The sequence below is a fragment of the Eleutherodactylus coqui genome, chromosome 1 (genome assembly GCF_035609145.1).
Source record: "Eleutherodactylus coqui strain aEleCoq1 chromosome 1, aEleCoq1.hap1, whole genome shotgun sequence".
NCBI classification, from domain to species: Eukaryota; Metazoa; Chordata; class Amphibia; order Anura; family Eleutherodactylidae; genus Eleutherodactylus; species Eleutherodactylus coqui.
This window is the reverse complement of record NC_089837.1, coordinates 168,020,207-168,033,626: the sequence shown is the minus strand read 5'-3', so window position 1 is coordinate 168,033,626 and position 13,420 is coordinate 168,020,207. Positions and strand designations below refer to the sequence as shown.

General features: G+C 40.3%; 1 protein-coding gene across 2 annotated transcripts in view; it reads right to left on the bottom strand.

The window, feature by feature from the left end:
- Nucleotides 1-464: 464 nt before the first annotated feature.
- Nucleotides 465-13,420, bottom strand: part of MYOM2 (myomesin 2) — a 194,098-nt gene continuing 181,142 nt past the window's right edge. For both annotated transcript variants that reach the window (XM_066603582.1, XM_066603590.1), the window contains 5 exons: nt 11,461-11,624; nt 11,264-11,300; nt 11,156-11,178; nt 7,599-7,654; nt 465-1,872 (listed from right to left, as the gene is read on the bottom strand). In XM_066603582.1, coding sequence (XP_066459679.1) covers nt 1,486-1,872; nt 7,599-7,654; nt 11,156-11,178; nt 11,264-11,300; nt 11,461-11,624 — 667 coding nt within the window. In that variant the 3' untranslated portion in view covers nt 465-1,485. The remainder of the gene's footprint in view (nt 1,873-7,598; nt 7,655-11,155; nt 11,179-11,263; nt 11,301-11,460; nt 11,625-13,420) is intronic.

Sequence of the window (13,420 nt, the reverse complement as noted above, 5' to 3'; positions counted from 1 at the left end):
AGAAGCCAAGTCTACACAGAGTACGAATACCACACAACTCCCTTTACCAAGAAGCGCATACAATTACAGTTCCATAGTGAAGTGATTGAGAAGGAAAGTCCTGGCTGGGCTCTAGCTACTGTGTATATTTTCCATAACCTGGAACTAAAGCACTTAAAACACAAGTTAGACCCTGGATTTTGTTATAAACTAAGGCAGCATGTTTATTATAGCCCCATATAATACAAACAATGTAGGGTTATTGTTATTTTTTTGTTTTACATTTTCTGCTCTTATTCTTGGAAGTCAATTTTAACTCAATGATAATACTTTTTCCAAAGACAATTTTTCTAATGCACAAAATGGAATAAACACACATCCAAAATAGTGCTTATTAGTATGTATATTGGTGCATTGTAAATGTGCTTGGGTAATAAAAAAGGACACTGTGATTACCCGTGAATGAATGCAGACAAAAGCACTGGTGTCTTTTTAAGTTTATTAGCATGAAGCAGGGAAAACAACATTAGGTGATTCAAATATGGCCAAATGATATCAGCATTACAGGGAAACGTGTCATTTCCAATGATGCATACATACATATAATCTAATATTTGCATTCATTGATATGACAATAACACATCTGGTAATCTTAGCTATGGGCATTGCTTGTTTCTTCTAAAATCCAGGGAAGCTGTGTGCTGCTTTTCATCACTTTATATTAAACTAAGACCAGATAAGAATAAATTAAACCTTTGAATTAAATCCACATACACATTGGGTGGCAGGGGAAGAGATTATAAAAGTTTCGCACAGACAGCATTGCAATTAAGTTGATGCTTGTTTTTCTCCAGCTGCATTGTTGATATCAGTAAAGTACAAAACTTTTTAAACTACCTCCAGAGGGTCAGGATTTATTTCCTGCCAGCTATGTTTATTCGACAGCAAGTACTATCAGGGCTAGAAAGGCATTGTGTTATGACTTCATAAATCAAAGCCATAGCAGTTTGGCAATTGAAAGGTAAGTGAAGTATTTTAAAATCCAAATGTATCAAGAATTGCACATACAAATAACATGGATTTGGGAAATATTAATCTATTACTCATTTTTTTTATACTTAAACCTGTTATAAATAGGTTAGTTTAGTCGAAACTATTGAAGAAAGTAATTGGAGGTTCATTGGGATTCCGAATAGCATATATGAAATGACTTCATACATTCCTGCACTAACAGATACTAACTATCACGGTCTTTCATTGTTCTATAGTCACACATTCTCACTAAGAGATTTGGTAGACATACACAGCAAGGCTAGCACTTATCAACCAGGGTGATATCTTCTTAACTCCTATTGGAGCTTATTTACGGAAAATAGCGCAAAGCTAAAACGAAGATGAAACCATCATAAGATACGCAAACCTTCTAGGAAACAAACACCTCCACTTTTACTTTACACTACTTTGTCATAAATGTTTCATATTATAGTTTGCTAACTTTCTACAACTTTACTTTCTTCCTGACTTCCCTGCTTTGGAAGCAGATTTGGCTTTTTCAGGTGCAGGTGCAGGTGCAGGGGCGGGTGCTTTAGCAGGTGCTGGAGCAGGTGAAGGTGCAGTTTTAGGAAGCTGGCCGGGTTTTACTTCAGGTATATCTTCACCATATTTGTATACACTTACGGTGACATCGACTGTTTCACCACCATACTTGTTCTTAACGTTGATGCCATATTTTCCAGAGTCCTCAGAAGAAACATCCCTAATTGTGAGACTTGCATATTTGCCTTGTTCCAGTGTGGAAGAATAATGATCAATCATCTCTAGATCCCTGTCATTCTTCAGCCATGTTACTTCAGGATCAGGGCTGCCAAAGACTGTGCAGGTCAGACTTAATGTCTATAAACACAATAACAACATAGAAAGAATGGTCAGGTGAGGGTCTTTTGGCATTTACACGTCATCCAATGGTATTGAATTAAATGGTACAGTATTATGACTAGTAACAACATATGGTAGCAGTTCTATATTATGCTAATTTTACATGGCACTTAGCAATCAATTTAGGATGTTGCCACTTTTTAGTGGTCTGTATCATGGATGGAGGTCTGCAGTGTTGATCGCCATTGACTTACCTTCTCCATTTAGCCACTTGAAGACTTGAAGAAGACTAAAAAGGGTTTTCTGGGCAAATGCTATAGATGACCTATCCTCAGGATAGATCATCAATAGTTGATCACTGGGGACCCACCGCTTGGGATCTCTGGTGATCAATTGATCACCTGGACTGCTGTGAGTACAGCAGGGCTGGATATCGTTATCAGAGTCAGAGGCAGAAGCATCATAGAGGGCTTCATTCCAATTGAAATCAATAGGTACTAACGTCTCCCATTGCACTTCTAGCTCTGACAGTGGGGTCAGATGCGGTAGCTCTCCTATTGATTTTACTGGGAGTAAAGCCCTCCATGATGCTTCCATCTCTGATTTGAACAACGCCCGGCCTTGCTGCATTGACTTGGGGCCAGAATATCAGCTGACCGCCAAGATCCTGAGTGGTAGATCCTCAGCAATCAACTATTGTTGCCCTATCCTAAAGAGAGGGTTTCAATAGTATTTGCAGAGAAACCCCCCTTAACCCCTTCAGTGGCACGCCCGGAAATTTTCCGGGACGAGCTCCACTGCCGATAGTGATACAGCCCGGAAGATTTCCGGGCTACGTATCACTATGAAAGCTGCAGAGCACAATGCCACAAGCTGTGACATTGTGCTCTGCCTGCACTGTCCCACAGAGAACAAAACAGGACATTGAGAAGCAGGAAGATATTGCCGATATGCCGGCAATCTCCTGCTTCTAATGTCCTGCTTTGTATACAGGTTGCTATAGAGACCATCGGCTTCTCAGAAGCAAGCCGATGGTCTCTGTTCAGGGAGAGCTGGTGCTTGGCTGTCAGAGGACAGCTAGGTACCAGCTCTTACAGCAGAGATCAGAGAAAACCTCCGATCTCTGCTGTGTTAACCCTTTACATGCTGCAGTCTATGTGACTGCAGCATGTAAAGGGCTGTCACCATAGGACCCCCCCCCCCCCCCAGAATGTGATCAGGGAGTCCTGATGGGTCTCTGTGGAAGTCCCCTAAAGGGATAAAAATTTTAAAAAAGTAAAAAAAAAAAAAGTTAAAAACTATTTAAAAAATAAAATAAATAAAATTAAAAACACTTGTCTCCCTTTACTTTGTGAAAAATTAAAAATAAAATTACACATGTGGTATCCCTGCGTCGTAATGACCCAGAGAAGGAAGTTAGTACATTATTTAACCCCTTAATGACACGGTCCCTTTTTTTCTTCTTTCCCCATTTCTTTTTTTCCTGCCCCGTTTAAAAAATCATAACTCCTTTATTTATACATTGATGTCGCTGTATGAGGGCTTGTTTTTTGCGGAATGAGTTATATTTTTCAATGGTGCCATTCAAAGTACCATATAATGTACTGAAAAACTTTTACAAAAATCTAAGTGGAGTAAAATGAAAGAAAAATGACATTCCACCATCCTTCAGTGCGTTTTGTTTCTACGGCACACAAACTGCAACAAAAATGACCTGATAACTTTATTCTATGGGTCAGTACGATTACTGCGATAGCAAATGTGTATACTTTTTTTTACTATAGCACTTGTATTTTTTTTCAAAGACATTTAATTTTTTAAAATTATTTTCTGCTGCATTTTCTGCACGCAATAACTTTTTTTATTTTTCCATCGACGTACTTGAGCAAGGGCTCATTTTTTGTGGGACGTCCTGTAGTTAACGTTGGTACCATTTTGGAATACATACGACTTTTTGTTCGCTTTTTATTGCATTTTCTCTGGGAGACAGGGTGACTGAAAAAGTGCATTTCTGGCGTTCTTTATTTTTTTTTCAGATTACGTTCACCGTGGGGGGTAAATAATTCACTATTTTCATAGATCAGACATTTATGGATGCAGCGATACCAAATATGTATTTTTCTTTTATGATTTAGATTTTTTATTATAGATATGGCAAAAGGAGGGTGATTTAACTTGTATTACTTTTTTTCCCTAATCTCCCTACAAATTTTTTCACAAAAGTTATGCAATACATTATATATACCCAAAAATGATGCCATCAAAAAGTACAACTTCTTCAGCAAAAAACAAGCCCTCACATGGCCGTGTCAATGGAAAAATGAAAAAGTTATGGCTCTTGGAACGCGACTGCAAATTAGTTGAAATTAAATGATTGGCCCATTTAAAAAACCTGCCCTGATGGGCACGACAGGGGGGTAGGAAACCCACCACTCAAGGGGTTAAAGGGGATCTGTCAGAAAAAAAAAATCATACTTACCTGTGCCTTACGGGGCTGGTCACTAGGAGGCTGCTGCTTTTCTTCTTTCCCTCTGGCAGCCGTCCAATCGCAGGGCAGAAGCTGGCAAAGTTCCAGCTTCCGCCCCTGCTCTGACCATGCCACAAGTGATGCGTCGCCCACTGATTGGCCTGGCCGCCTCTAACCTCTGCCATCCTCAGAGAGTCAACAGCGAGTGCGTCCCCCTTCCCAGCGAACTTGCGCAATCGCCGTGGACTCTCCGAGGATGGCAGAGGATAGACACTCTTTTCTTTTTACTCTTCACTCTTTTCCTTTTACGGGTGACACTCTACAGGAATGCGGGGCAGGATGCATTTTTTTATTTTACTGACAGAACCCCTTTAAAGTGACCATATGGAAAAGTAAAGTTAATGATGATAAATGCTGTAAATGTCAGTGCTAACTACTGTACATGGGTCAGATATTCTCAACTGAACTAGAGGCTGATACTGTTTTTAAGGAAATCTAGATTAGCGAACAGAAAGTATTTATTGTGACTTATCATGCCTAAAAACCTGTCCGGTAAAAAGTGGTTAAGAGAAAATATGTAGAGCATAAGCCATACATGAGCCATGACACTGCAGTTACATTCTTTGGCTATTTTTTGCTTTTTTTTGGGAGGGGGTTTGCAGAGATGCAGTTTTAATACTCACCTGGCTCCCCATTCCCACACTGTCACCCATGGAAGTCATCACCAGTGGACTCTCTGGCTATGTGCACGCAGTCCTATAGAGAACAGCGGGTACATGCGCATGCACAGTAGACTCATTTCTGCAGATTGTGCATGTACAGACACGCTGTTCTTTATGGGAGTGCACACATACAGCTGCAGAGATAGGTCTGCTGGTGCCAAAATCCATGGGTGACAGTGGGGGAACATGGATCTGGGTGAGTATAGAAACTACGTCCTGAGATTCCACAGAACCTGGCCTATAAGCACCATAACTTAGTTTACGGTGGTCATAGATGTTAACAAGTTCCTTTAGTGTCTCCTCAGTCATGAATGTATCTGAAGATACCCTTCAGGAGTCTAGGCAACAAGAAATGTTATTTACTACTATTAGGAAACAAGTACAACTAAAAAAGGATTAGGAGGTAGTTTTATTTTCTAGAGAAGTAACTCTATAATTCCCAGTGTATATATGTGCATATTTTGTTATACTTGCATGACTCACTAGACTTTGCATTGCATTTGCCTTTATTAAAATGTGTTTTATACCAAAGTTAGCCAGTCCCCGTTTTTTACATTTCTTTTTAAATATCAAGTCAAACAAAGTTTGAAATACAATTATTTGCGTAGAATTTTGCGAACAATAAAAACTATGTCGGTGGCAGAGAATTCTGTATTTTAGCATATTGTTTTTTGTAGCGTACAGACTTTTCATTTTAATGTCATTTCCATCTAGCTCAGTCTTTGTTAATACCAAAAGGTCCTATGTTCTTTAACATTGTATAATAAGCCTCGGCTGATATCTTTAAAGCTTTTATGTATGCTCACAAGAATCCCCTTAAGGCAATATATTGTACAAAATAATTTAAAAGCAAGACTCGGAATACTTCAAATAAAACAGGCTTCTTCCCTTGTTACATTCTCCTGCCAAGCAAAATTTTAGAGGCAGTAAAGAATATTTCAGCTTTTGAGTACAATGTCAATGTGTATCTCGAATGATGAGGACATACCGTAGTTATTCCATGTCAATGTTTTTGATGCAGATTGTAATAACAGGTTTTGCTGTATATTATTGCATTTTGTCATTGCATTGGAATAATTAGAGGAAAAAACAGTGTCAGCGGATTTAGTTTATACCATATTGGTAAACTTTTAGATATGTAATTATTTTTCTACTGTGCCCCTTGTGTGTCTTATGTCAGGCACAAGTATTTATAATTACAATGTATTTCTCTAATGACATACAGTATGTAAACCTACTTGTTTTTAGTTTACTAATAAAACAAATGCAATGATACATATGGCCTTTCTATAGCAATGCTCAGTTCACTATAGTCTGAATGCTGTTAGCCTCTGTTCACATTACTGCTATTTCTTTCCTTTCAGCCCGCTGTCTGATATTTTCATGGCAAGAATAGAGAAATCTGCAGCAGTATTCTTGCTGTCAAAATACTGACAGTTCAATGAAAATAGAATCCATTGTATGTGAATAGGATCTGTCAAGGTTACTTAAGATCCATTTGAAAATTGGCTGTCATGGCTCCTTTATGAATGGAAGCCATATTGCTATTCTGATAAAAAAAAATAACAGATAAGTATTTTTACAAAACTTTAATGGATTTTCTAGGGTTTAACACAGTTTGTCTTTCTTTTAGGATAGATTGTTAACCAGTCGGAGTCTGACCTTTTGGGGCCCCAAATAATCATCAGAAAAAAGGAGCTTTCCCATTATTGACTTTTGTGCTGTGTGAATCTGACATATGATAGGCGCTCAAAGTCTCTACTGATGCCGAAAAGAACAGGTTCCTGACACTGATTTTAATAAAAAGATGGACTATAGCACTTATAGATCTTACCAGGATTTACAGCAACTGATGAGTGTTTTCAGTTTTCCACAACGCTCATTGCTGTTATTTCTATTATATGCATTGGCAATTTCTAAAGTTGTATAGCAGTACAACACACCTCTATGTAACAATTAAGGGATACTTGGAATTTTAACAAATTTTAGATTTCATTAATTGGCTGTTCTCATCTCAGCATTTCATGGCCGAGATGGAAAAACATGTCACTCTGTTTACAAACACTTGTCGGAAACAGCCGAGTGTTGGGGTGAAGTGCTTGGCTGTTTTCGCAATTACCGTCTGAGTAGTCGGTAACTATAGCAGTGGTTTCCCATCATGGCTGTGAAAAGTGGAGATAGGAATATCCCTTTAATATGTGATGGAACTTCCAAACTGTCATTAGTGAAGCAAGCACCACTTTGGTGTCCATTTCATAGGGTATCTATTTGTTTCTGTTATATTTGGAGCGTAAAATTAAAGTAGTCGAATAAAGTATTCTATACTCCAAATATAACGGAACCTAATTAGAAACCCAATGAAACGGACCCCAAAGTGGTGTCCATTTCACTAATCACAGTTAATGACACCATTAATTTCTGTTCGGGAGTTTTGCCATAATGCTGTTTTCAGCACCTGCGATATAAACCCCAGATGGAATCCCATAGCGTGGTGAAAAATAATATGAGAAACTGCCCTAAGCTACAAAAGGTATTCAGCATTGTGATACTCTTACCTTGCCTTCCATTATAGTTACCACATCAGGTAATCCTCCAATCACTTTACCACGATCTAAGAAAAAGGGGGAACAGGTCAATCATAAATGTAGAATAATGTAATCATTTTAATTAGAAAGCTGGAGATTTATTTCAGCTTACAGTATTAAATGGTAACGACCTTGAATGTTATCTTGGTTTCAGGAGTGTGAACATTTGCATTGCGGGACTGTCTATATGTAGTGAATGGAGCCGGGCGGGCCGCTCTGCCTCTATTCCTATAATGACTATCACAGCTGTGTAAATCACAGGAGCCGTAGTTATGGGGATGGCTGTTGGATGCTAAGGCATCTAACAGTCATGCATGTAAAGGGACCTCTACTATTTTGACATACTAATGAATGGACTGCCTTGATGTTCTTCTCTGATAATCTTACTTTATATGGTTCCATAGCTACTTTGTAGAGACATGTCAAATTGGCTGCTTAATTCTAGTTCTATGAACTTTGGGAAATCTATCTATTTTTATAAAACTCATCTTTAATTGATAAAAGTTTAATAAAGAGTATATATTTTGAAGTTTTTGCATTGTTTTCTTTACTGTTCACTTAGCACATTTTCTGGTGATATACAGTAGGTGTAATGTAGTGCATTATTACAGTTTACTTTAATGTAATTTATTTTATTCAGCAGTACTTGGCTTATAAAGATTAAGAAATGCTGCTATATATAATGCAGTTTTTTGCCAAATTAGGGCATGGTATACTAAAAGAGGAATGTTGGACCTACTACTGTATGTTAGTTCGATATGCATCATGCATACGTCTCTACTAGAGATGAGCGAATCTACTCGGCCATGCCCCTTTTTCGTCCGAACACCACGATTTTCGAGTACTTCCGTACTCGGGTGAAAAGATTCGGGGGGCGCCGTGGGTAAGTGGGGGGTTGCAGCGGGGAGTGGGGGGGGGAGAGGGAGAGAAGGCTCCCCCCTGTTCCCCGCTGCTACCCCCGCTCCGCCATGCCTACCCCCGCCCCCCCCGAATCTTTTCACCCGAGTACGGAAGTACTCGAAAATCACGGTGCTCGATCGAGTAATTACTCGAAATGAGTATATTCGCTCATCTCTAGTCTCTACTCTTGATGACCCTGGAATCCATAGGAATACTGTAAATGAATATCAATTGATTTCATTCACAGGTTTTAGTGATAATTTTTCATTACTTTTTTTGTGCAAAAACCTGAAGTGGATCCAGCAGGGAGAAGTATAAGCTCTTCCTTTATATGTCTATCCCTTTGAAATCCACTTGTGGTTTCGGCTCATAAAACTGCATCAAAAACTGCATCTTATTTCCAAAAAAGATGGTGTTTTTAGGGAGAAACGCCACACTTTTTGTTCCACTTTCTAGCATTTTCTTTTACACTTTTTATTTATATTGGTATGATCTTTGGCAATTTTGGCAAAATTAAAAATGCTTTATGTATCATGAATAGAGATGAGCGAGCATACTCGTCCAAGCTTGATGCTCGTTCGAGTATTAGGGTGCTCGAGATGCTCGTTACTCAAGACGAGCACCACGCGGTACTCGTCTCAATTAAACGAGCACTGACCATTGAATTCAATGGAGCCGGCAATACAGCCGACTCCATTGAAAGCAATGGGCTGCCAGCGAGCACGGGATGAATTTTCGGGAAGGGCTTAAAAATATAAGCCCTTACCTAAAAATCATCCTAAGATGTGTAAAAATAAAAAAAAATTTATGTCAGCATAAAGATCGTTCTCCTCTGCCACAGCTGTAACAGCTGTGGCAGAGAAGAACTATGTTAGCCCATTGAATTCAATGGAGCCGGCAATACAGCCAGCTCCATTGAAAGCAATGGGCTGCCGGCGAGCGCAGGATGAATTTTCAGGAAGGGCTTTAAAATATAAGCCCTTACCTGAAAATCATCCTTAAGGGTGCGTTCAGACGAGCGTGTTTTGGTGCGTGCATACGCACGCACAAAAACACGCTTGTATTTACATCACTGCATTCCCTATGGTGTGTGCACATGTCCGTACTTTGCAGGTGCGTGCCTGCAAAGATAGGACATGCGTGCACCATAGGGAATGCACACATTGTTTTCAATGGAGCCTGCTGGCTCCCAGCATTCCTTTTCAGGGAAGGACTTTACATATAAGCCCTTCCCTGAAAAAGAAAGATTTTAGTGTAAAAAAGAATAAAAATGCAGGCATTCTCTTCAATGGAGCCGCTGCTGCTGCCGGCGACTCCATTGAAGACAATGGTCTGCTGGCACACCTGAATTCTTTTTCAGGGAAGGGCTTTACATATAAGCCATTCCCTGGAAATGAATTAAAAGCTATTTAAAAAACAAAAAAAATAAGATACTCATCTCCCTTCAGCTGCCGGGGCACAGCCACATCTTCTCCTGCTGTCCCCTGCACTGTGGTGCTGAACTGCTGATCTATCACCAGCCGGGGATTTAAAATCCCCGCCTGCTGAAAGAGCTGAATGTGATTGCCTGAGGTGCTCAGCCAATCACAGGCAGCTCTCCCCGAATGAATGACTCAGTGTTCGGTGATGAGGGGACTGCAGCGGGGATGAAAGAATCTTCTCCCACAGCTGTGACAGCTGTGGCAGAGGATCATGATGTTCTCCCATTGCTTTCAATGGGACCGGCGCTACTGCGGACCCATTGGAAGCAATGGGATGCAGGCAACCCCTGAGCGCTCAACCAATCAGACCCAGCGCTTTCAGGAGGGGGGAGAAGCTGCACCGGAGCTACACAGCACCGGAGAGGTGACGTATATATTTTTTTAATTTTTTCCAACAGCTAGGGATGATTTTCAGAAGGGTACGGCATATATTTCAAGCCCTTCCCAGAAAATCACTGCGGGGGTTGCCTGCATCTCATTTTTTGTCAATGGGGTGGCAGCAGCGCTGGTCCCATTGAAAGCAACGGGCACAGAGCTTTGGTCAGGCGCATTTTGAACATCCATGCAGCGCATTTTTTATGCGCACACATTCACGCACAAAAAAAAAACGTTCGTCTGACTTTGGCCTTAGAAATGTTTTATGCATGTATTAGGGCTCCCACCCACTGGCGATTTTTTTTCCTTTGCGTTTTGCGTTTTTTCTCAAGAGCAATTAGTATAGAATGTGTTCCTGTCCACTGGCGTTTTTTTTTTCGGTCCGTTGCAATTTTTCACATAGGAACTGTCAGTTGCATATGTGTCCTTATTTTTCTCTTAATGCACCCATGAATGTCAATGGAAATTAACGGAAAACGCGCAAAAAAGCCGTGAAAAACGCGCCAAAAACGCCACGGAAAACGCGGTGTTTTTCACGCATGAAAATCGGCAACGCCAGTGGGTAGCCGCCCTTACAGAGTTTAAAATTCCATTTCATTGTGTACTTTATTTAGGCTTGATGAGTTGTGGAACTGAAATTGAAATAGTTGAATTTTAGTAAAATTGGACTTTGATCATTCTTTCCCCAAGCCCTTCATACACATACTGTGGATTGTGTAGGCAAACACACATATGGGGCTCTTATGCCTCTTTTTTAAAATAAATACTTACTCTTTTCAGCGAAGGCTGCAGCCCTGTGGGAGTAAAAGTAAAGTAATTGTTTAATATCATGGTTCACACATCTTATTTTGCATACAAGATAATGAATTTCAAACTCACTTAAGTCTCTGGAATTCAGCATAAGCTTCATCAAAAGCTGAAATTAAAAAGACGATGTGTCATTCAGTTTCCATAACAACACTGGAGCTTCTCAAGACAAATAGACGGTAAAACCCTTAGCTCATAGTTTTATTTGAACTTGGAGCTCTGATAATATCTGACAATCTTCTAAAATACCATAGATTTATAAGTATTACCTTGTCCTGATAAATCAACATTTCTCTTATAGGACGTTTTGGCATCAAATATTTCAAATGTGTATTTTCCTTTGTCCTTTTCTGTGGGCTCACAAATCTGCAGCCAGGCAAATTCATCCGTGCCTCCGATTCTCATCTTGTCACTTGAAGAAATCTTTGAGTCCCTTTTATATTTAAAAAAAAATGACAAATTATTAGTTATTTTACTGACTTATTTTTGGACAGTGCATGCCCTGTGATTAAAAACATTCACATGGAAATCAGATAACAGATATAATAAGAGAGATAGACTTTTGTAATAAATTGATTTAAAAAAATAATTAAAGCTTATTTATCTAGAATAATCAATAACTCTGACATTACAGTCCTGCAGTGTTGCAAATCCAAAGTCACAAAGGTGAGTTGATAAAATCTAAAGAAAAAAGTTTCAAATGGAAAGAAGCACAAAGAAAGTAAAGGAAAGATTGTGAGGTACAAGGTACGGTATGAGACTGCTTGAGGGTCAGAACCATTGAAATGTATACAGACATACTATAAGGGAAGGACATTATAAGCACCCCTAGTTGTCCACACATTCTATGATGTTCACCACAATGAATACTGGTCAACCTTATTTACTATACACCAGGAGAAGCATCTCCTCTACTTTGATTTTTCTAAAGATAATTTCCCTTATACAACACTCAATGGGATGATGAAACCATGATTTTCCATTATGCTACACTTCTGGCTTTACTTGGAAAACACACCATGACATATACTTAAAGGCTCAGTCATGTGAGTGTTGTTTTTGGGTGCACTAAAAGAGCAAATGGGTTCCTATGGAAGATCTCACATAAGAGAATGTAGTAGCATAAAAAAGCGCGCACCTAACAAAGATAGACCATTGGCCCTCTTTGGTGCACACTGTACAGAAGTCCCATGGACTCGTATGGGAGCATACGTTAATGCAACTCCTGCACTTGGAATAGATCCCTATCTGCTTACAGCAGAGCATTTAAGAGGTGCAGCCCAGAAGCACATTTTAAATATCCCGCTGTATACTCCTACAAAAGGAAGAAACGGACAGTGCCTTGGAAGTGAAAAAAAAAACGATTCCTGGGGGGGACACGTCTATGAGGGTTCTTTTTAACATCCCATACAATCCACATAAGTGGACAGCTGCACATACAAATAAAGATAGTGGTCAAGAAGGAAAGTGTGCTGGAACTTAATTGGAGTGGAGTGAGTGACCACACTATGAGGTGGGGGAATTCTCCTCCCTATGGTCCCCAAGAGTGTGTTGAGGAAAAACCACCTCCTCTCTGGATGGATGATTATTAGAGATGAGCGAACACCAAAATGTTCGGGTGTTCGTTATTCGTAACGAACTTCCCGTGATGCTCGAGGGTTCGTTTCGAACAACGAACCCCATTGAAGTCAATGGGCGACCAGAACATTTTTGTATTTCGCCGATGCTCGCTAAGGTTTTCATGTGTGAAAATCTGGGCAATTCAGGAAAGTGATGGGAATGACACAGTGACGGATAGGGCAGGCGAGGGGCTACATGTTGGGCTGCATCCTAAGTTCACAGGTCCCACTATTAAGCCACAATAGCGGCAAGAGTGGGCCCCCCCCCCTCCCAACAACTTTTACTTCTGAAAAGCGCTCATTAGCATGGCATACCTTTGCTAAGCACCACACTACCTCCAACAAAGCACAATCACTGCCTGCATGACACTCCACTGCCACTTCTCCTGAGTTACATGCTGCCCAACCGCACCCCCTCCCCCCCACAGCGCACACCAAACTGTCCCTGCGCAGCCTTCAGCTGCCCTCATGCCACACCACCCTCATGTCTATTTAGAAGTGCGTCTGCCACGACGAGGGACCGCAGGCACACACTGCACAGGGTTGGCACGGCTAGGTAGCGACCCTCTTTAATAGGGGCGGGGCGATAGCCCACAATGCTGTACAGAAG